The following is a 24031-nucleotide window of genomic DNA, read 5'->3' as shown; positions in this document are numbered from 1 at the left end:
CATTTTCAATTCCTAACACGCATCCCGACCGATTTGTTCCAAAGTTGTATTAAAAATAATCAAAAAACTGTCATCATCTAGCTGACACATATATTCAATAGTGTCTTACCCCATGGCTAATTTATATAGCACTGGAAATTGAAATGAAGATAATCCCGAAGGAAGGTGAAGATGCCACGCTTATGACGTCCTATAGACCGGTAAGCTTGCTTGGTTTGGACACAAACGAAAAATTCCTTTTCGCCAGTTAGGGTACAGGAGGAATCTGTTGATAAGTTCATCGGTAAACCTTCAAAATAAACTGCTTTCGAAGGTAGAAAGTATTGCTGGGACATATTTCATCGCGGCAGGAGATTTATTGTTAGACCAAAAAATTTCACCTCACGAGGTAGTGTCCTTGTCCCTCTGCTTTATTTGATATATACTGCACGTTTACCCACGAACGAGTTGCTATTTACGTTTCCGTCGATAATACGGCGATACTTTGTCCACATTCTAAATCTAGTATTTCATCTCCAGACCTCGAGAATCAAATGAAAGAGGTTGAGTAATAGTTGGCTTGCTAGAAAACTAAATTCAAAGTCATTTCATCTTCACATTAAAGAAACGGACATGTCCTCCAGTTAAGCTTAAAGGCTTATAATTTTTAAGTCTTTGAGGTATAATACCTAGAAATAAACCTTAACAAACAAACTCAGATTAATTTCAGCTTCGAAAACTTGCACAGGTACTGCCATTCAAGGTGCTCATATTCAAAGCAGCGATAAAATCACTCTGGACTTATGCTGGATAACTGCTCGCACATTTAACAGACATTTTTTAAACAGTAGTATAAGATACTGAGAGCAATTACTTCCTCATCGTGGAACATTAGAAACTTCAATGTTAACTGTGACTTGAAGATCTTATCAATAAAATACCAAATACCGGTATACTTTGATAAATATGCTATACTTCCAAGTAATTTCATCAGGAGCCCCTCACAGTAAAGTAATTTCCATTGCTTGAAGAGCAGAAATATTTTGTCTTCATGAAAATACTCTAATACAATTAAAATAATAGCCGAACAGTGCTGGGGGCTGCTATCGTCACGAAATTACATGCAACGAGTTGCTCCCCATGTAGCCGAAAGGGGGAAATAGTTTTTTTTTCACAGATTGCGTGGGTACATATTATACTTTGTGATTTTATTTCTGATATTGGATATTGAAACACAGGGGAGTGACAAAATGTGTGCCCAAAAATTGAAACAGGCCTCGTTCTCAGAGCTTATCCAACCGAAAAATCTAAAAAAAATTTAGAGACATATTATATTGATCTGATAGTAAAAAGCTCCTAGTCATTAACATAAAAGAGCTTTTTTTCACACCCTCAGTATAAGTAGGAATAATTAATGGGAAACATTTCTTTTGCTGAATTTTGTTCTTTAATTTTTTAGTGGGGACGCTGCTATCAATGCTAATTCGTCATGGTGACTTGCCGGGAATTATTCAAAAAGTGAGCGCTTATTACATTATTTACGATTTATTTCGAAGTGACGGACAAACAGAGAGTCCTTTTCTTCCTTTCTTCTTTACTGTTCTGGAACAAAACACCATTCCAACTAGGTTAAATATAATAGAAAAGAATTTTCTTTCGCAATTACTAGGAAACGGAACAAAGGAGGTGAGTATTTATAAATTCAATAATTCAACTATCTGTACTTATATTGATGAACCTTACAGCTTGCCAAGCTTACCCCAGCTCATATCCTGAAAACGGACTCAATTCCTCTGCAAGTTGATTTATTTACCTTGAAAGAACATGTCATAGGAAAACAACATGAGCTTCCAGCGACTGTCAAGGCGGGTTTAATGAATACAATCCCTGGTCCAACTGCCCCAAGTGCAGAAAATCCGATAAAGGAATTAATGGAAGGTTTGGCGTTGTCATCTATATCGCCATTGAAAAACACCTTTGCTCCCCAATTTATGTCTGTGGCGCCGCCATTATTACCTTTTGAAGATGAATTAGCTTGGTTTGATCTAACGAATCGAGCTTATCATATGCCCGAGTATGATGCTTCCAATAGCATTGGAGTGGAAGCAAAGAAACTCATTATCCAAGCCTTCAAACAAGCACTCAATTTGGGCCAACAGTTTGTACTTCTGGAGGAACTCAACAAGGATCCGAATTTGGTTTATCAAATTGGTTTGACGCCTGCTAAGGTAAATGCAAGGGGATATTATACTCGCAAACGATTATCAAGTGGTTTTTTACAGCTTCCTGATTTAGTGGAAAACAATCCAATTGTATCGGTGGAAATATTGCAGAAATTGATTAACTCCATGCAAATCACAGAGTATTTCAATATTTTAGTGAACATGGATATCACCTTGCATTCAATTGAAGTGGTGAATAGGTAAGAAGCTTTCGTACAGATACATTACTGGCATGCTTTCATTACATTGCAACATGCTCTATGTTGTGAAAGAAAATAGTTTTCAATAAAGAAAGATGTATGAAGAAAATACTAAATCTAACTTTCTTGTTGCCAACCACCACACACTCGATTCACTAAAAACTTTCACCATTTATATTTCCAGACTGACAAGATCTATCGACTTACCTACAGAATTTATTCATTTGTACATAAGTAACTGTATTTCGAAATGTGAAGCAATGAAAGATGAACGAAAGCAATTGAGATTAGTTCGATTAGTGTGTGTCTTCCTTCAAAGTCTGATACGGAATAAAATGATTAATGTGAAGGTAAGTACATTTCCACTATTTTCACCTAAGCCGGCGACAAAAAGTGTCTAGTGCTATTTTGAATTATTATGAACAACTAGGAGTGAATAGATTATATATTTCCATATTGTGCGGCGTCAAAGGTTGAATATTTTAAGTCGAAGAACTAGTTTTTGTAATATATTTAATAAACAAATAATTTGGAAGTATTGTGTCGCGATATTATGATATCGCAAAAACAAGTAGGATTTACAGAGATCATATTATTGATTATATTGTGCCACTCACTATGTACTAGATTAGTGAATACAATTGCTGACTGAAATATTTGAAAGAAATTCTCAAAATCAATCGCTCGAGATTAGAGAGGGGCAACCCATGGGTGAGTCAACTCAATTGTACTACTCAGTCCATTGATGTGAGTCGACTCAAAAGAGGTCGACTACATCGAACCGCCTCAGAAGAGTCGATCAGCCTCAATTGACGCGACAGCACATCAGCGCAATCTCAACGGCAAAATGATCTTACTATACATCCGATTCAGCGATATGCGAGTCGACTCCCATGGTGAGGCGAAATTGGATGGCTTGTTGATGCGGTGTACTGTGTGCATAGTGGATATATTTCTGATTTGCAATTGCAGCCAATATGAGTATTCTACGTATGTATGTAGGTAGGTAGGTGCACGTTGAAATGATCATTTTAAGGTTTTGGGTAAAAACAATTATAAGGTGAAATGTTGTATGAACAAATGTGTACATGGTGGGAGCTCTTTCCGCTCAGTCGACTCAAAAAAATGCCTTAAAAGAGTCCGCATTATTGCAGCAGTGGTATTCTGGATCTGGAAGCTCTGTTCTTTGTGCATATATGTAACTTAGTATTTGCCGCTCCGGGCTTGTCGGTTTGGGCCATGAAATAAAAACAGAACAATATAATAAGTAAGTTTATTAAATGAAAATGATGGCTTGAACTCTCCATAGGAGTTAATATGATACAAATGAAAACTGTCGAAAATAAGGAGAATGACGGGTGGAAGTTCATCAAACTAAAACTGAAACAATAGGCTTTTCTACAAATTGTTCAAAACATAAAAAAATCCAAGAAACTCAATTCGATTGTTAGTAATCCTTCAAAGTGTGCGTTTATGTCCTCGCAGCCACTTTCAGGAAGATTTCTGATTGCAAGATTCTACAAAATGTGGTGAAGATATTTTATGGGCATTTTAATGCCATATTGAGATGCTACTCCTAAATGGGGCATAGCGCGTTATCCACAACTATGCGCCATCGCCCCCAGTTTGCAGAACTCTGCCTCAACTCAATGGGGTCTTTCTTAATTCATTACATTCTTTGTTACTTCTCCTTTCTTCTTCACACCAATCGGGACCTGTTTCATACATCGACATAGTTCTTTGTTCGAGATTGTATTAGGCCAGAGTACCTCAATGACGCGATGTAGACAAGCGTTAACGAAGGCTTGGAACTTTTAAGTAATAATGGCGGTCACTTTCCATGCGCTGTCCCTATATAGCAACACAGAGAGAACGTTCGCGCATAACAACCTCAATTTAATATCGGTGTTGAGGTATCTGCATTTTCAGACGGTTTTAGAAAAAATTACGGAGGAGTTCAAAATGCATCTGCATAAACGACGCAGCCAACTAATGCAGGTAAGAAGAGTGCGACAACTCACCAGACTGGTTTTGTTGGTATTTATTTTCATTACGATTCTTCCCCAAAATCTAGAGCCATTTGGCCAAGGTTTATGCTTGATGAAAGAGCAAACAGATGTTATTACCGCAATGGAGATGTTTAAGGAAAAATACCAAGGCTCATCAAAATCTTCGGCGTCCTTTGGAAAAGGCAGCATGAAGGACTTCATTGATAATAAGAACGAATAATATTGGCGACAGAATACTACACTGTCTCTTTTTGCGTAGAGCACTCTAGATACACTTATTGTTAAAACCCTTACTGAATTCGAACAAGGACGGATAAAGCGGAAATTTCAACTCCGCACTCTGTTCCACTTTGCCGGGTTTGAGTGCATTAATTTCACTTCTTTTTAGAAAAGAAGTCAATATCCGCATAATAAAATGACTAGCTGTTTCATCCACAAGAGGAGGAATTTCACTGGATATACTCATACCTTTAACGTCCATGATCATAATCGAAAAACTTGTGAGCACCAGTAAATTGTTTCGTTTTACAATATTCAGTAGTAACTTACTCTTCGACAACCTGTTCAAGATGTCTCAAAATTAGCTGACTAGCATTAACTGTGCACCAGGCTCAAGGTTGCTTGCGTCAGGCTTTCCGGAGTTAAATATCACAGTGCCGCAAGAAGTGAAGAGTGTTTCCCAGTGTTATACTATCTTACTTCGCTTAACAGCAGAGCGTTTGCCACAGAAATTATCTTTGAAGCTGAAGTGATGGAATCAAAAATTATTTATTCATCTCATTTTCCGGAAGAAGCTCAATTATTACTTCTTGAAACTGATTTTATTTCTGATATGGCTGGAGACATAGGGGAGTGAGAGCTCAAATTGCGTGCCCCTAAAAGCGAAACAGGTCTCGTTCTTAGAGAGTGTTTAACTGAAAAATCTAAATAAAATCATTATGGTGCATCTATACGAAATCTAGGCCTCAAAACACATCTCGTTCCGATATCTCAAATACAGCTTATGGTGGTATTTTACCATTTTTTTAAAAGTTTACCCGAAAACTCCTTTAAGTTCGTCCGATCCTAGAAGTACAAAATTTGGCATCAGCATTACTAGTAGAAACGAGTTGTGAACATGTGTGCTGTGTTGCTATTGAATAGGGTTAATCGTTCTGTTAAATAGCGTGCAAGTTTGTATGCTGGAGAGGCGATGGCGCTTACAATCGGGCTGAGGATATGATTTTTATGGTTTTTTGGTAGGCCATATTTGGGATTATTGAATTCCTTTAAATGAGTTTCTTGATGGTGTCTTCTGATAATTGTGAATTTTTTAGTAGAATTTTTGGTTGCGGTCGATATTTTGAGTCATCCGTTAGGAGTTCTGATATACCGGAATCGTAGTTCGTCTTATTCGAGATAATCGTGTGTTTCCTTTGTCGACTAAAATAATGATGATGTTGGGATATCTGTTTAATTCATGCAGTGCGCAGAGTTTTTGTTTCGTTAGGTTGGGCTGAGGAATTTTGTTTTTGGGAAGCATGTTGGCAATTTTTCTCTGTACATCCTCTTCGATCAGAAGCGAGTATATTGTTGATTCCACTTGACTGATTATCAGCCACAAATAAAATCATTACACAGTGTATACAGCACCTTTACTTCCCCTTCTTTTTTTTGTTTATTTACTTAGTATACGATACGTAACGATAAATGGATATCGAGATGCGCTGAATGCACCTCCAAGACCCCTACACTTCATATGATTACGAATGGTAATGTTAATTAGGGGTAGCAATCCTTGTGAATTACAAAATGTAACAAGGCACATGCTTCAAGAAAAGTCCTGTATTATTATATTTGATTTAGATTGCAAGCACATATACGAGCATAGTAGTCACTACAGAAAAAATCTTTTCAAAGGAGAATTAAAATGCTTCCACTTCAAATATTAAACAATTTCAGTTACGAAAAGGAGAGCAAATCATAGAAGCATTGTTAATGTTCTAACGTTTTGTTTGAAGATTGAGTGGTCCTGAGTTTCCTATCTACTTAAATGCGGGCTGATTCCTATCTTTTGTACACGGTCCGCTCATATTTGAACGAATACCCATTTTTTTGCAAAAATTGAAGCAGGGTTCAGGACTACTCACTCCTCAAACAAAACGTTTTTGCTTAGAGTTAGGCCAGCTAAGATTTGAATCGAGTGGTGTTTCGCTTGACATGATTCATACTCATGTTGTGTTTTTGAATCAATATATTTGGAGCCAACAATACTTGTAGCGGCATTCGATTGCGCTATTCCACACAGTAGAGGTAAGACAGTCCCTGAAAAGTGGTCTCTGCTCTGAGCAGGAAATCATCTACAAGTTTTGTAACTATTAATGTTTTTGTCCTAAATTTACACCAAATCTTTTATTCAGAATTCTGTTTGAAATCAATTTAAACACCATGAAAAATCGACGTTATCGACATTAGTTTAAAATCAATTTAAAAGACTGTTTTATAGTATGGAAGAAGAAAGAAAGTGTGCTTTTGTTTGTACAATTTTACAATGTTCTAGCTGTTTATGCAAAATTTTAAATCTGACTAAAATAAAGACTATTAACATCATCAACGAGTAAACAATATTTGTCTGTTTTCAAAACCTAAATCTTAGCTAAAAAATCAATGTTGTCTCCATTGAGTCGCCAATTTGATGTAATGCAAGTAAAATATCACCTGTTCAAAGGGTAGTGCCTATTTCTCTGTTTCTCATATAAACACAACTATCCAAAACCTATATATTATTTTAAAGGTACCATATTTCTATTGTTTATAGAAATATATGCTCCTTTTGAGGGGCATAGCACATCAGCAACACCTAAGATGATGATAATTCCGCTCCCTCCATGACTTTTCGCTGTTCTCCGCCACGTAGCTCTAGCGCGACCCACTTCTCGGCTATACTGGGAGAGAGGGTCCCCTCACACAAACCTTATTAAAATCAATTCAATGTCTGTCTGTCTGTCTGTCACACTCGATTTACTCGGAGACGGCATTTTATGTTGAGCTTGAAGGGGAGCTCTTCATATATGCGAATGGGGGCGTAAAATTTCTTTTTCACGGAATGGCCATGGTATCAAATCAAAGGGCTCGATTAGTACTTTTCGGATACCTTACTTTTGAAATTGGGGGAGTGACGTCTCAAAATGTGATCCCAAAAAGTGAAGCAGGTCTCGTTCTCATAACCTATCCAAACGAAAAACCTGAAAAAATCACAGTAATACGCTTATACAAAATCTAGCCCTTCGAATACATCCCGTTCCAATATCTGCACGAATAAAGTTAATAATAGCATATTACCATGTTTTAGAAATTTACCCGAAAACCTCCTTAAGTTCAATCTAGAAGTATAAAGAAGGCTGTATAGCTGATAATATAAGATATAATTCCTAAAAGTTTGAAGGCAATCTAGCTATTATTAACAAAGTTATTGAAAGTTAAATTTCTGCATTTCATGTAAATTTATTGCAGTCTAAGACGTTTATGATCTCATCATCATATAAAGTGAACTTTTCTGAACGACGTTTTCGTTTTTAGTTATTTGAATGTCAGTATCAATTACTGGTGACATATGTGTATGTATGTAACATATGCTTTCGTGCATAACGTAAAGTGAAAATGCGCCAAGATGCGTGAGATCACGGGGGGGGGGGCGGATAGTTGTTTATTTAGGATGAATAATGAGCACATACACATACCTTTGATATGTATTACACATATATGTGTATCTTGTAGTTTGGTAAAATATGAAGCAATATTTCATATTCTTAGCTATGTACGAATGGAAAAACGTGCATAGAAAGTTGTTCACATTAGATGAAGACAAAATCTTTTACCTGAAGCGCCGAGCTTCCGATATTCCGACTTGTTTAATGTGTGTCATTCCCGTCTTCCGATCAACTAATCAAGAGACACCTGGCCGGCACGCCGGCGAAATTCTTAATTTATTGCCTCAGGCCTGCGCGTCTCATAACGCAGACTTTAGTTGATGAGAACTTGGAGCTTCCGAGTAACAGTGGCAGTCACTTTCCGTGTGCTATTCCCCCACAGTTGTACAGAGAGAACATTGGCACGGAATGGTTTCAACTTGATGTTGAAATTGAGGTAGCTGTATCACCAGATTTTGATCAAAACAGCAGCGTAGGTAAAATCGAATCGCTTCACTCCTCCAATCAAAACATAAGTTACAACATCTAATCTTTGCGGAATATTGACTTAAAATTCCCCTGAGATTTTATTGCGATTCTGCACATTATATGTCGCTTTAATAATAGTTGCATAGAGCATTCTAGATATTCGGTACTCCCTTGAAATCGATGGAGAGTAGGTAAGCTGCCGATCTAAATTCTACACCCTGCTCTACAGGTCTGGTGGGTGTTATTATGGCCGAGGAAGAGCGATATAGAACGAAACGAACCTCTATCTCTGATGCGTTCCCCAATTTCGTGGGGAAAATGGCGGAGTGCGTTGATTGCAATAATAATTTCGTTTCTCTTTGTCGAATCCGTATGTTACGGTGATTACTGGTTGCATCAACGAGAGGTTTAACATCAGATGCTATACGATTGAAAACCCTGGTGAAGTGTTTCTTCAATTAGTTCAGTTGTTCATCAATGTCGATGAGACTACCTACAAGCTCTTTCGTTATGTGAAAGACTGAGGCGAAATATTTACTATTTGCAACAGCTTCTGCTTCCCTCATTAACACAATGGTGGAACTTTATTTGTCGCGGCAGACGCTATGTTATACTTCTAGTACTTCGTCAAGTTAACGTGTTGCTCGCACTTCCGCTTGTAGATATCAACAGAGCTCTCAGCCCCTTATGTCCAACGATCAACCTTCACGTTTGCGCAATCAGTCAGACATTGCGGTGTCCTTTTCAGATATGGCCCATAACTAGAGATAAAAACTCTTGATAGTGGTCTAGAAATATTCTTGGGTAAGTTGTTTAAAGTTTGTGTAATTAGCGCAATAAGAAGGTTTTCCTACTGCTGAACGACTAACAAATGTCGACAAGTGCAAAGTAGTGTATACCATGACAAATGAAATTCCACCATTCCGCTGATGAAGGAAGCAGAAGCAATTGCAAGTAGTAACGATTTCAACACCGTACATCACATCACGAAACAAGTTGCTTGTGGTTATAAGCCGTTCGATGGTCCTGTGAGTTACGTTAACTGTACGTTTATCATCCATCAGTTACCAGTTGAAGCACTTCCCCATGATTCTGAAACGCATAACTTCTAGTGAAGTTCCATCTCTGGTGGGTGATGTGGCAACATGCGAATACGCACTGCTCCGGTAAACGAAAGCGACATTATCTTTGTCATTAAGACAGCCAAACATAGCGTAGGTTGGTTTCAAATTTGGGTCTTCGAATCATTGGGCAGTACTGTTTGAGAGTTTAAAGCACCAGTTCCCCTGCTCTTCATTGATTTCGAGAAAGCTTTCAGTAAGAATACCTTACGCAGGACGGACATTGCGAAGAAACTAACAATTAGTTTCAGAGAATGGCAGGCGAATGGTTCGTCATTGGAATAGGACGGTAGAGAAAAGGGGCAAGCTTATCGGAAAATCGTGGGGGGAGTTGAAGTGCACTGCTAGCAACCATCAGCGATGGCGGATGGTGTGGTTAACGTGCTGTGCTCCGTAGGAGTTTAAAGCAACCATGTATAGACAAATAAACATTGCACACTACTGCTTGCATCTAAATTGATCGTACTTCTGCTCTCACTGACAACATACATATCCTCCTATATTTATCTGAAATGGACACTATTTGTATACTTCGTGTTTATATATACGATCTCTATGTCTCGAGAAACTGAGACTGATATATATAAATAACTAACGGAGGCTTAAACAAGTCGGGAAACCGGAAGCTGAGCGCTTCAGGTATGAAAGGTTTTGTGTATATCTTTTATAGAGACATTTGAGTGCGAATTTGTCGCATTAGTACGTAAAACATAATATACGCATATATTATGTGAGAATATTCACTTTCGGGTGATATTGACATTCAAAATCTTGAATTTCCAAAGAAGTGGCAAATTTGACCTATTATAACTTTGTTAGTAATAGTGCGATTTCCACTAAACTTGGTAGGATCAAGCTCCATATTATAGCCTATATTGCTGCAAAATTTGCTAGGCTGCAGACAATTACTGAAAATTATTGTAATATACTATTATTAACTTTATTTGAAGTGATATCGGTATGGAAGGTATTTCGGAGCCTAACCACCATATAGTGAGAGTCTCTTGATTTTTTAAAGATTTTTCGGTTAGGCAGTTTCTGAGAATGGCCTCGTGAAACAAATGACCAATTTCGACCCCCTGGACTCCCTTCCTTTCAAACGAATGTCAAAACTAAGACCAACTTCGGAAAGTAGTAGAGACCTTTCATTTGATACATTTGACTATGTTTGGTGAAAAAAAATACACTCCCTTTTGCATGTATGGGGACCCCCTTAAATTCGACGTAAAAGGATGTAACCCACTGCATGCGTAAGCGTTCACATTTCCAACCGTTCCACCAAATTTGGTGTTAATCGCTGCTACAGTCTCCGAGAAAAAAGCGTGTGACAGACAGACAGACAGTAGACCGATTTTAATAAGCTTTTGCTTTACACAAAACCGTGAAAATGTAAATAAGGTGCGGTCTTGGCTTTAGTATCTCAGAAGGTTTATTTTATTCTGACACTTTAATATAGAGTGCCCTTCAAAGTATCGGAACCACCCTCAGAATAAGAAAAAGACAATCAGCATCCTTTTGACGCGTGACTTGCTAATGCAAGCTTTTGCGGCTTTGGAGAATTGTTGGTGTGCCACTCGGAAGTCCGACCCTTTGATTCGAGTCGTACTCGTAGCACCAGGCCGCGTCTCTAGTAATCACTTGTCTAAAAAATTAGTTCTTTTTCCAAATTTCACGCATTTTACTCGTCCAATCTTTGGACACCAATTTCAAGCACACTTTGCTACTGCTCAACTCTTGCGTTACGATGCGTTACAATTGGACACTCAGGCGCCGGTCAGAGTTCAAAACATCGCGAACTTTCTACCCGTTGTAGTCAGTTCGGCTTGTCACAGGACGTACACTGCGATTTTCATCTTAAACCTATTCGCGGCCACCTTTAAATTGCATATGTCAATAACAACTCAATCCTTCTATGTTATACAGCATGCTATTTATAAGTCTCTTAAACTTTTGCTAAGGTTCACCCAAGACAAGCTAAGGTTCACACAATCGAATAACACTGCTGTTCACAGCTATCAATGCGAAGTCAAAACACTCAGGCCACATTTCGTTCACTACTGCAACAATCCAATTAGATTGTTGGGCCTTGAAGTGTGTTAGAGCGCTTCATTCACGACCGTAACTTTATACTATAGCACGACCGTAACGGTATACTATGGGTCAGCATTGCGCTCGCCCGTGATTATTACCTTGATTTGACTTATTCATTCACAGCTGTCTCAACTAGTATTTGATATCCAGTCACGATACAAATCCCACTGCCACTATTAACATTTGAACCTAGACCCTTCGTACGACAGCCGACAGTGAAGGTAACATTTTATATAGGTGTATTACTGTTTTATTTTTTGGATTTTTCAATTGGATACTTTGGTGAGTGCACTTTGGGTCGCAAGGTTTTTACAGCTGATATGGAAAGTTAGGCCAGTTTTCAAAAACACCAACTAATTGAGCCATTTTTCATTTCATACTGCACATTCCCTATCGCATGTATGGAGAACCTAACGAAAGCAAAGATCGACGCCAGATTGCATCCTCAATCAATACTTCTTAACCCTCCCTGCCTTGATATCCTCAGGCCATTATATTGGAGGATGCATAGGATAAACTGGGCCCAACGGAATTCCTTGTTTGTGGATTGACGGAATCCTGATTAAATCGGATGTAGCAGACAGATGGCCGGACAGACATTGAATCGAAGTTTTTCACAAAAAATGTTAAAAATGTTGGAGTTGCATATAATAATAGGAGTATGCAGCATTAGCAAGCCTATGTGTAAGCAAAACGTCAAGGATCACTTTGCTATATTGAGAAAATACTATGCTAAAGTTTGAAATATTTAAATGGAAATGAGTTTTACAGTTTTAGGGAAAGGTACAAAGTAGGGTTTTGTAAACGAAATTATAAAAAAGGAAATTAAATTGCTAATTTTAAAATTTAAATTAAAAGCCGTGTATACTACACTACACTACACGAGCGCAATGCTGAGCATATTGCCTCCTAGTGTACCGTTACGGTCTTGAATGAAGTGCTCTAACACACTTCAAAGTCCTGATCCAACATCGATTGTTGCGCCAACGATTATTATTATTATTATACTACACCTACTTTAAAGTCTGAAAAAATGGGTCACTTTGTGATTTTTTTGGCGATTTCAGCACAATATGTAATTCTTTTTTGGTACCATAAACACGTCCTTGAAGTATATGAAAAAAGAATTTATTGTTTTTTCAACAACTGGCTTTCCGGATTGTCATAACAGTGGATACCAACTTATTATTACTTACTCACTTACTCACTCAAAAATACCAAAAGGGTAACTATCTAAGGAATCTTCGGACTATGATGACATTTATATTATTTATCCTCTCCATAATTCCTATGTGCTTATAATTGCTGGTCCTTTGAATTACAAATTATTGAGTTGACCTTAAAATATCATGGTCATATTTTCAGTCATTTTTATATAATTTTTGTATATTAATCTGCTTCGTATAACATTCTCAAACATTTAATATACACGTATTATACAATGACAATTGAGAGCACAAATAATTCAAATAATACATAGAAAATAACTTCTGCACTTCATATAAATTTGGATTTTCATTTGACAATGGTAAATACTAACAATTCAATGAATGAAAATATACAACCCATAAATAGTTACTTCCGCAACATCGAATTAAAATGCAATCATATTCGTTCGAATCGAACTGTCTATTTGCAAGAATCAAACCGAGAGTTCCTATTACAGGACAAAGGAGAATTACGAGAATATTCTAACATCATGTTTAATGCATATGAATTGATATGCTAAATCCACTGTGGATTATCAATCATGTATTAAATACGAGACAACATTGTGCAAAGTGGCTGGGGATATGTCTTTTCCGAGTTATTTGTACAATTTTCACGGCAGTATCCTTGCAGTTCCAAACCCAGCAAGATGCAGAAATTGGACACGCTCGCAGCACTGACTCAATTGTATACAATTTGGAAGATCTTAGGCGTAATGCCGTGGTGCAATTACGAAAAGTGCTCGAAAATCTGGATAGGTCTAATCTTTTTCTTCAATATAACCTATGTATTCGGTTTGGTAATGGATATGATATTCTGCGAAAATTTGGAACAATGGCTGCATAGCAGCCCATTCTACTTTGGAAGTCCAGTGAACGCTGCTAAATATTTTATTATTTTTTTCATGCGTGGTGAATTGTGGAAGCTGAAAGATTTGTTTTGTTTGTTAGATGAAAACGTTACTTCAGAGGAGGATAAACGTGTTATGATAAATGGAATAAAGAAGGTGCAGCGGATATTCACGGCTTATCATATTCTCATATGGATTGTTGTATACAGCAGAATATTAGCTTTTATTCAAAGTCGTGGGGAAGTTTTTATATTACCAATGTGGTTTCCATTTGGAGGAGTTGTAGTCCTATCGGTCTATGAATCAATTTTCACACATTTCTTGGGTTTTCAGGATGTCTCTAGCGACATGTATGCACCGTGTTTTTTTATTTTATTGAATGTGCATATGAAAATATTGACCCGGCGTTTGTCTAGAATTACGGGGAACGGATGGAGTCGTCAATACAATTTAGATCTTGAAGCTTGCATTGAAAATCATCTTGTAATATTAAGGTGGGTGCTCTTATGTGTTGTGGCCTAGTTATATAAAAAAGTGTACGTTTTCCATTGCAGAATCTATAGTATTCTTAAGGCAGTTATATCAAAAACTTTCTTCATCCAGATTGTGATAAGCAGCATTTCAATATGTGTTGATATTCTGTCGATAGCAACTTTGAGCTTATCGAGTGGAGAGAAAATGTTTCTGATCACATATTCATGCATGCTTATTATTGAGATACTCCCAATATGTTACTATGGAGATCAGTTTTTAAACTTGAGTCAAACATTTGCGGACACGGCCTATGCAACTGGTTGGGTTGATCAAGATCGAAATTTTCGCATTGCTATCCTTTTCATGATACAAAAATCACAAGACCCAGAGTTCATGCTAGCTGGAGGCTTAATTCAAATATGTCTACCAACATTCTTATTTGTAATTTAAGATTGATATAGCTACAGTTCAGAAATCATTCTGTTTCCCACTTTCAGGTTGTACGGCTTGCTTACTCCTTCTCAACACTACTTTTTAATGTATTATACCATGATATGTAGGGAGTTGATTATTTAATTAAAGTTGTACATAGAATGGAAGTTCCTTCCGTCTACACCTCCTGGCTACTAAAAATAACACCAACGCAATTAAATTTAGTAGTCACTTTAGTATTGTTGAACCTGACGTCAGCAATATTATGGAACTCCTTTTTTACGGTTTCAATTAATGTTTTATTAGTAGTGTTGGTAGCCAAAGGAACATGAATAAAGTTCAATAAGACATGTTATTCTACTTTTGCAAAATATAAAGTCCCTTTTATAGTAGAAGCTCTATGTCGAAAACGCCAGTTGTCAATTTTATTGCGGTACTAATTAAACGTTCATTGAGTAATTGAATGAATAAATAATTCTGGATTGGTAAGAACGAGTTAGCGCCGTGTGCAATAAAATTAAATTGATTTGTCAAAATACAAACAAAACAGATTTTTGTAGTTAGGAAAAAGAAAGAGAAGTTGTCTCGCCAATGCAGAATTTTATCAACAAACTTTATCTATTTTACTTCACCATGATATGGCTTCAATACTTATAATTAGTCTAACAAACGCAAAATAGCGTTAAGTGAAAAACCTGGAATAATTGTATATTCAAACTGTGCAGGATAACTTGTTAAAAAAATTCTATGAGGAAACAGGGCTCATCGTGATCTATTTTTTTCGCTGAAATATTTCGAATATACTGAGCACTACTTGAAAAGTTAACGTAAAATTTTATGAAGATTCGCCCATAAAACTTGATTGATCTGGACAGGTATGGTCTGCTTCACTTGGTTCACTTGAGAAAAATACACCTAAGTTAATAAAACGTGATCACAAAGGCTTGTAGACTTGTTAAAATAGCTTCGCACTGCTTAGCGCAGATCTAGAAAAAAAGAAGAGGTTACAAAACCGGTCAACTTGACGGCAATCTTACGAAATTAATTGGTAGTCTCACTTTACAGATGCACATTTTTCCTTGTCGCTGGAAAGTGGCCAGACTCGCGTTGATCAGTAAGGGTAAAGGAGATCCGGAGCTCCCGTCTGCATACCGACTGCTGTGTATGCTTGACACGGCCGGAAAAGTGCTCGAGAAGCTCATCAGGGGTAGATTCGCTGAAGCGATCCTTACTGCGGGGGACTTATTCGCAAGGCAGTTCGAGTTTAGAACAGGGAAATCTACAGTGGATGCTGTTATGGAGGTCGTAGATGCGGTTAATCGAGCCGAGGCACACAGCCGCCGATCTCGACGGATAGTGCTCCTCATAACGCTTGATGTCATAAATGCGTTCAATTCCGTAAGATGGACAGATATGCTAGGCACACTAGAGAACTCCTTTCACGTGCCAAGCTCTCTCGCGGATATTGAGGGATTATCTGAAAGACCGCTCCCTGCTCTTTGACACGCTAGAGGGCCAGAGGAGGATGGAAATCACATCGGGAGGAGCACAGGGATCCATCCTAGGGCCGGACCTCTGGAGCGCTTCCTACGATAGTCTGCTGAGACTCGATATGTCCGAAGAGTCGCGCCTGGTCGGTTATGCAAACGACGTTGCGGCACTTGTTGCCGGACGCACTGTTGAACAGGCACAAAGCAGACTTAGCATATTGATGCGACGGGTAAGCGAATGGATGACTACTCACGGCTTCAACCTTGCGCTGGAAAAAACCGAAGTAGTCATTCTGACCAGAAGGAAAATCCCGACCCTGCGTCCCATATCGATCGGCGAGTTGACTATAGAGTCAAAACCCACGGTTAAATACCTTGGTTTAATGCTCGACTCGAGGATGGTCCCCGTTCCCCTCCTTGCTAAGGAGCGCAAAGCTATCTACCGCCGTAAGGACGAAAACTTAAGAGAGGTGGTTGCCCGTGAAGAACGTCAACGTACCCTTACCGAGTGGCAACTTTCTTGGCAAAATGAGCCAAGGGGCAGGTGGACTGCACGGCTCATCGACAAATTAGACCCGTGGTTGAACAGAACGCACGGTGAGATTGATTACTTCCTTACCCAACTCCTAAGTGGGCATGGAGGTTTTTAGTTTTACCTGCACAGGATTGGGAAGGCGCGATCTCACACACAATGTGTTCTGCAATGGAGTGGCGGACGATGCTGAACACACCTTTTTATAAAAAAAAGTGAAGCGATGGCGGCTTTACGGTTTCTTACCAGGGCAGAGGCAAATCGTCAGACGCTGCCTCACCTCTGCCCTGGGAGCAGCGTGACCGTAGCGGCTCGCAGATGTTGCGTGCTCCTTTATATAATTCGTAGAACACGACATGACTACGAATTATATTGAGCGCAAGTCCGCCTTATTGACCAGAGCTGGCCAGAGCTGAAATATTCGTTTTCGGAATGATGGGGTCCTAAGTCCGCATCAACTTAATGCAGGACCGGACCAAATGGGAAGCAACTTACTCCCTCTTTCCTGGTCCACGGACCCCTCGCTTAGGGCTTGCACCCAAACTTCTCAAAAAAAGTGAAGCGAGTAAGAGAGTAAGTTGCTTCCCATTTGGTCCGGTCCTGCATTAAGTTGATGCGGACTTAGGACCCCATCATTCCTAAAACGAATATTTCAGCTCTGGCCAGCTCTGGTCAATAAGGCGGATTTGCGCTCAATATAATTCGTAGTCATGTCGTGTTCTACGAATTATATAAAGGAGCACGCAACATCTGCGCCCGCCCTAATAGGCAGAAAAAAACTTCGTGCAACCCCTGTATCTTGGAACACGATACAAGTGAAACTATGTTTTTTAAAACGGTTGACATGATATCCGAAATTGTACTGAACCAATTTGATTGAAATTTTGCACAGAGGTTCTTAATATATTAAAAATTATGACGAGAGATACTACTTTTAAAAAATTCCCTCAACCAAAAAAATTTCCATTTCCACACATATGCTCTACCTTCAGAGAGCTTAGTCGGATCATGGATTGATCTTTTTGTTGTGATAAAATTCCTTTCTTTTTTTAATGTTCTCTGCAAAATAATCATATGAAACCTATCCTATTCCAATATCTGCTCAAATCAACTTACTAATACTATATTACCAGTTTTGTTAAGTTGCCTGGAAATCACTCCTTAAGTTTATCCTACGAGCTCTATACCAGCATAGAGAACAGTATCGCACATAACACTGCCATCTTAAGCCATGCAAAATAAGATAAATAAAGAGAATAATTGACGTTCTCGTGAAATATTAAAATTTCATTCATGAAGAATCTACTTATACCCAGCCTTTTCAAAGTTTTGTGTAAAACAAAATTTTATTAAAATCTAGGCTCCGAAATATCCTCCATATCGATATCTGTTCAAGTAAAGTTAATAATAGTAGTATGTTACTAATAATATACTAATATAATACTGCTTCTGGTTTCCCGACTTATTTCTATCTGTTGCATGTTAACTTCATCACGTTTGCTAATAATATTGAACTCCTAGTGTTGACTGTTATCAATACAGTGCTTTCCAGATCAAATTATTTGTGTTGATAGCTTTTTAAAAAATAGAGAGCAATTGAATTTTTGACTATGCAGGCACGGCACTATTATGCATTCATCGTTCCTCACATAGGGAAATATAAAACCTTTTATACCTGGTTTTCCGGTTTTCCGACTTATTTCATATTCAGCTTGCTGACATTCGGAATTTTTCTTGCAATAATTCCATATTTACCTGTTTCATCAAGTCTTTTTCGCATTGTATGCGTTGATGGAAGTTCATGGTTTTCATTGCGTAGTTGAGCACGAATTTTGTCGGTGTGATTCACGGATGGACTTTTACATCCAAAATAAATTTAATTCTGTTCGCAGCGTATTTTTCTAGCTGTCCTGCCATTTGATGAGTTTTATTCGAAGATGTCGCTGAAATATCCGAACGACTTTCCCGATTGCTGTGCGGTTTATTGGGAAGGCAAACAATGTTTCAGTTTGAATCTCCATGTTTGTACATTCCAATAACAGGTTTCATTTCTTTTAACTATAATTGTCTAAACTATGCCATTTCAAAGATGAAAATCCGATTCTTTTCTCAATATTCATTTCATTATTAAATCCCGGTTGTTTTTTAACATAAATCTTTTAATACAGTCAACAATTCACTAAAAAAGTGACAAATTCATTTAAAATGTGCCAGTTGAGGAAAGAACCAAACAAGTTGGAAAAATTGTATGAATTTTATGTAAAAATATTTAGTTATACGATAATGCAATTTATATATAGCTAATAGTGTATATGTGTTTGAATATACCCGATAGCCGACCCCGCTTGTGAACGGGACAAAGGCTGAAGAAATAGAAGAAGTTTGAATATACCTGATATTAAATTCGATGCTGTACTGAAATAATTGACCTCTTTTGAGTCATTGCATTCTTCTCCTTCATAACCGAGGTCAAAGCCAAACCTACTTTCAAAAGTATTAATCCGCCTTGTATTTCATACCTCTCATGACTCTATTCGGTGAAATAAAAAAATGTCCGCCCTTCTTTTGGGTGTACGCGGAATCATTGCTTATGAGGGTTTCAGACTTCCAACATCTCCACCAAATTTCCTATCAATAGGTAGTGCCGTTTCTGATAAAAGTGCGCGTAACCGATAGACAAAGTTAGGAAAGCAGACAGACAGGTTCGTCCAGGAGACTAGGAGGTATGACAGTCGCCAGAGACCTTTTAGTGTGGCTGTAATACCCCCAGTAACAGCGAACGAAGTACTGAAGGTTTCTTGGGCCTGGGAAACAACAAAGAACCGGGCCGCTATGTTATACCAAATAAAGTCCTTACACGGGCTGTTAAGTCTAGGCCGGGCATATTCGTAGAGTTGTTTGAAGCATGCATGGTGGATGGGCAAAAAGCTAAGCTAAGCCAAAGACTTGTGTTGTTAGTTTGCTGTTAAACTTTCTGGTGAATCATTTTCCTAAAGACCTATATGTCTATTAGAAAGTATGGGGAAAATGCTGAAACGAATAATGTATAACAGATTACTTCAAGCTATAGAGAGTCTCAAAGGCTTATCAGATTGATGAATCTGCTTCGGTGTGGGCACATCAACCGCAGACTTCATCCAACTGGTTACTAGCTTAGCTGAAAATGCAATGCACGGAAAGGGTAGGACTAGCAAGTATTGCACAGTGATTACTCTTGATGTGCAAAAAGCATTCAACTCGGGCAAATGAACCGTCTTTGCCAACGATTGGTGTATCAAGTTACTTGCGTTTGTTGACATCTTTCTAACAGGTAGAAGGCTTTGGTACAACAAAGAAAATGGACCCAGGGAATACAACTCTTCACGAGTGTTCAACAGGGCTCTGTGCTGGAACATCATATAAAACGATGTCCTTGGCATTCTAGTTGCTAGTGAGGCCACAATAGTGGATTACGTCGATGAGAAAACAGAGGCGGTGTTTATCACGAAGTGGCACAAGGAAACGACTGCTCCCATCAAAATGGGGACCCATATCATGATTTCAAAACCAGCAATTAAATACTTTGGAGCGATGATATGAGATTGAAATTCAAACACTATTTACAATATGCTTGAATTAAGGTGTCCAATGTTATTATGGCCCTAGCGATACACCCGTAGGGAGACCCAGTTTGAGCAAGTACACTGCATACCATACCAGTCGGAAAGATGCCGATCGTTATTTTGGCCGACGAGATAAAATATGATATCACTCAGTTTCTCACGGTCGTGATGGGTGCCGTAAACATCTGTATAAGGTTAAGTTGAATAGTTCACCTAACTATTTCAAATGCGAGGGTATTCCGGAGAACGGAGCGGAGCATGTCGTCTTGCATTGTCGTAGATTCGCAGAAAAAGCAAGGCTCTAGAGGAGACATTGGGAAAAACGGTAACACCGGAAAGTTTAATTACGGAAATGCTTGATGCGAGGGGAATTGGAACGCAGTTAATTATATGGTGCGACGGATTCAGTGTCGATTGAGAGAAGCAGGTGGGGGGAGTTCCGCGGAGCAGGAGTTAGGGGGTGTTTTTAGTAGGTAAAAATTCCACACGTTGGAATATCCATATCTACTAGTGTCTTTTGAAGATTTCAACCTCCAAATGTTCCTCTCAGGAATTTAAGCATAATTTATAAAAATATAATTGGTTCCATGTTTTCCACCGCTTATGCATTAATGAATTTGTAATTGGTGCTTCCATGACTTATTTCCTGCGCAATTTATAAGTGGAGTCGTGGTATTTGGATTGATGACAAATTTCTTCCTTTTCATCTGTGAATTCATCATCAGGTTCTGCACAACTTTTGATAGCTGAAGCGTCCAGTTTCCGGTTTCCATACTTGTTTATTATTGACTCGAATTGCGAATCTGACCTGAAGGTGAATCAAAAATTCATATTTCTTCGAATGCAGCTCCCTTAGAAGAAGGAGAAAGGGGAATTACATTCTAATATCTATCCATCAATTTAATAGCCAATTTACTGTGAGTCATTATCCACGCATTGCGGACAAGGAAACATTCTGCAAAGTAGACAAGGGTCTGTCCCCTTCGAGTCATTTCCACATCTTGTGTAGCAGTATCCTTGTAACTCCCACGCTAGCATGATGCAGAAACTGGACACACTCACAGGTTTGAAACAAATGTACACAAATTGGAAAATTTTGTGTGTAATGCCATGGTGCAATTACAAAAAGTACTCGAAAATTTGGTTAGGGCTAATATTTTTCTTTAATATAGCCTTTATATTCGGGTTGGTAGTGGATATGGTATTATGTGAAAGTTTGAAACAAGGATTGTATAACAGTCCCTTCTACTTTGGATGCCCGGTGAACGCGACGAAATATTTTATTATTTTTTTCATGCGTCATGAACTATGGAAACTAAAGGACTTGTTCAGTCTCCTAGATAAAAATATTACTTCTGAGGAGGACCAAAGGCTAATGAGAAATGGAATAAGGAAGGTGCAATGGATATTCATGACTTATAATATTCTTATGTGGTTCGTTGGGTACAGCAGAATATTAACTTTATTGCAAACTCGTGGGAAAGTTCTCATATTTCCAATGTGGTTTCCTTTTGGAGGAGTGATAGGCGTATCGGTTTTTGAGTCAATTGTCGCAAATTTTTTGTGGTTACAGGATGTTTCCAATGACATGTATGCGCCATGTTTTTTTATTTTGTTGAATGTCCATATGAAAATATTGATTCGACACCTGTCGAATATTGCGGAAGACCAGAAAAGTCAGGGTTGTTATTCGGATCTTACTGCCTGCATTGAAAGTCACATTTTAATTCTAAGGTGGGTGTATTTATGTAACTGTCCAGTTGTATAGAGTCTTTTCAATTCCAGAATCTACGGCGGGCTTAAATCGATTATATCAAAAACATTCTTCATTCAAATTGTGATAAGCAGCATTTCAATATGTGTTAATATTCTGTCGATAGCAACTTTCAACTTATCGAGTGGAGAGAAAGTGTTTTTGATCACTTATTCATGCACGCTTATTATGAAGACACTACCAATATGTTACTATGGAGATCAATTTTTGGATTTGACTCAAATATTTGCGGACACGGCCTATGCAACCGATTGGGTTAACCAGAATCGAAACTTTCGTATTGCTATCCTTTTCATGATACAAAAATCACAGAACCCGGAGTTCATATTTGCTGGAGGCATAGTTCCAATATGTCTACCGACATTCCTTTTTGTAACCTGAAATTTATTTAACTGTAGATCAGAAGTGATTGTCTCTCGCTTTCAGGTTGTTCGGCTTGCTTACTCGTTTTCAGCATTACTTTTCAACGTATTGTACCAGGACGTCTAGATGACATTTACCTATCTCACCTTTAGCTTGAATTCAACAAAAATTAGGAAATTTCCCTTCCTCTATGACCTTTTATTGAAAATATCATCAACTTTCTTAAATCGTTGACAATTTAGTATTGTTTAATTGCATTTTGTCTGTTATATAATAAAAGAGAATTTTATATCAAATAAAGGCTTTTGAAAGAATTGAAATATAATTCGTTGATGAGCGTGCATGTGTTAATTACGTCACTAATTACTTCTTGAGTGTGAAAATGTTAACTTACCCACAGTTAAATATAATGGTTCGCAATCGGTAAAAGAATTAGTTTGGATCTGATAGCGGACATAAAAATGGTGTTAGAGCTAATGATGATAATGATGACAGTTCTGTTTTAAAAAAGTTAAACAACACATACTCCTACAATTCCCAGCTCCGAGAGATATTTTTCTGGTATGTTATTCTTCAAAACTTTGTTAACATTATTACATTCATCCTGTTTTTTCCGACTTTGATTAATATGTTTTATAATTGGAGTATTAACAATTCACAATGAAGATGAGTTTCTTATTATTTTACTTCTGGAAAATCTAAAGTCCCTTTCATCTTTTTTGTCCAGAATTAGCACCATCACTAATAGCGTAATAACGGAAGACCGGTTTGGGATTACCTCTGTCGAAAGTTGCGGACACCCCGGTCTCACGCCAGTCTTCCAAACGCTCCACAGAGTTGGGCCTGCATCGTCTCTTACCAAAGATATTGCCCTCATATACCTTCCGGGCAAGGCCTTCATCGTCCATTCGGACCAAATGATCTGCCTAATTTCATTTATAATTTTACGATCAGAATGTCGCTCATTTCATTTTCATCATGCAGACGTCGGAATAGTCCATTCTTATATTGAACAAAAGATTTCCCTCGAACGAAACTAAGGACTTGCAATTTTGTTCACTTATTTAATTCTAGTTTTCGAAGAATAGATGAAGAGTGGCAAAATGGCGATTTTCTACAATAAGAGTTTTGGTGGAAGGAGAGACATTTTGAAGGCTATGAATAACAACAATTTGGCCGAAAGCTCGTTCGTTCCTACCCATGATATCCATATCATCAGGATAGACCAACAATTGGATAGAGTTAATGAGGATGGTACCCCGCATCCTTACTTGTGAATCTCAGTTTATTTTTCCAATACCAAGTTAAACACCGGAACACCGGAAGCTTGACGCTTCAGGTATAAAAGGTTTTGTGTTTCCCTATTTGAGGAGCATAACGTAGTTCTCCATTGGCTTATAGCATTGACCTGAGATATTGAAATCGCTGTTCTGGGCAGGTTACTGCCATTATCAGAACTGAGCGATTTAAATATCTCGAAGGGCAGGTTACTGCCATTGCCAGAACTCAGAATATTTAAATATCTC

At 38.1% G+C, this 24031-nt stretch overlaps 3 protein-coding genes across 4 annotated transcripts in view; all 3 read left to right on the top strand.

The window, feature by feature from the left end:
- Window positions 1-24031, top strand: part of LOC119656601 (CCR4-NOT transcription complex subunit 11) — a 117077-nt gene that overhangs the window by 7112 nt on the left and 85934 nt on the right. The window contains exons 3-7 of one of the 2 annotated variants that reach the window (XM_038063041.1): window positions 1439-1665; window positions 1725-2207; window positions 2262-2401; window positions 2586-2751; window positions 22249-22376. In XM_038063041.1, the coding sequence (XP_037918969.1) occupies window positions 1439-1665; window positions 1725-2207; window positions 2262-2401; window positions 2586-2751; window positions 22249-22287 (1055 nt within the window). In that variant the 3' untranslated portion in view covers window positions 22288-22376. Of the gene's footprint in view, window positions 1-1438; window positions 1666-1724; window positions 2208-2261; window positions 2402-2585; window positions 2752-22248; window positions 22377-24031 lie in introns of those variants that run through there. The other variant, XM_038063033.1, reaches the window with a different exon arrangement.
- LOC119656647 (odorant receptor 33b-like) lies at window positions 13606-15234 on the top strand. Its single transcript, XM_038063110.1, has 3 exons — window positions 13606-14332; window positions 14393-14753; window positions 14810-15234. The coding sequence occupies exons 1-3, from the start codon at window positions 13638-13640 to the stop codon at window positions 14870-14872; spliced, it is 1119 nt and encodes a 372-aa protein (XP_037919038.1). The 5' UTR covers window positions 13606-13637; the 3' UTR covers window positions 14873-15234.
- LOC119656632 (odorant receptor 59b-like) lies at window positions 21296-22781 on the top strand. The gene is made up of 3 exons (XM_038063076.1): window positions 21296-22102; window positions 22154-22514; window positions 22569-22781. Exons 1-3 carry the CDS (start codon window positions 21405-21407, stop codon window positions 22629-22631), a joined length of 1122 nt encoding a protein of 373 aa, XP_037919004.1. The 5' UTR covers window positions 21296-21404; the 3' UTR covers window positions 22632-22781.

The sequence above is a fragment of the Hermetia illucens genome, chromosome 1, assembly GCF_905115235.1.
Source record: "Hermetia illucens chromosome 1, iHerIll2.2.curated.20191125, whole genome shotgun sequence".
NCBI classification, from domain to species: Eukaryota; Metazoa; Arthropoda; class Insecta; order Diptera; family Stratiomyidae; genus Hermetia; species Hermetia illucens.
The sequence above is the reverse complement of the archived record's forward strand: the minus strand, read 5'-3'. Positions and strand labels throughout refer to the sequence as shown.

Coding starts and splice junctions, on each gene's coding strand:
- LOC119656647 (XM_038063110.1), top strand. CDS start 13,638: ATGCAGAAATTGGACACGCTCGCAGCACTGACTCAATTGTATACAATT. Junction 14,333..14,392: donor AATCATCTTGTAATATTAAG/GTGGGTGCTCTT, acceptor TTTCCATTGCAG/AATCTATAGTATTCTTAAGG. Junction 14,754..14,809: donor GTCTACCAACATTCTTATTT/GTAATTTAAGAT, acceptor TCCCACTTTCAG/GTTGTACGGCTTGCTTACTC.
- LOC119656632 (XM_038063076.1), top strand. CDS start 21,405: ATGATGCAGAAACTGGACACACTCACAGGTTTGAAACAAATGTACACA. Junction 22,103..22,153: donor AGTCACATTTTAATTCTAAG/GTGGGTGTATTT, acceptor TTTCAATTCCAG/AATCTACGGCGGGCTTAAAT. Junction 22,515..22,568: donor GTCTACCGACATTCCTTTTT/GTAACCTGAAAT, acceptor TCTCGCTTTCAG/GTTGTTCGGCTTGCTTACTC.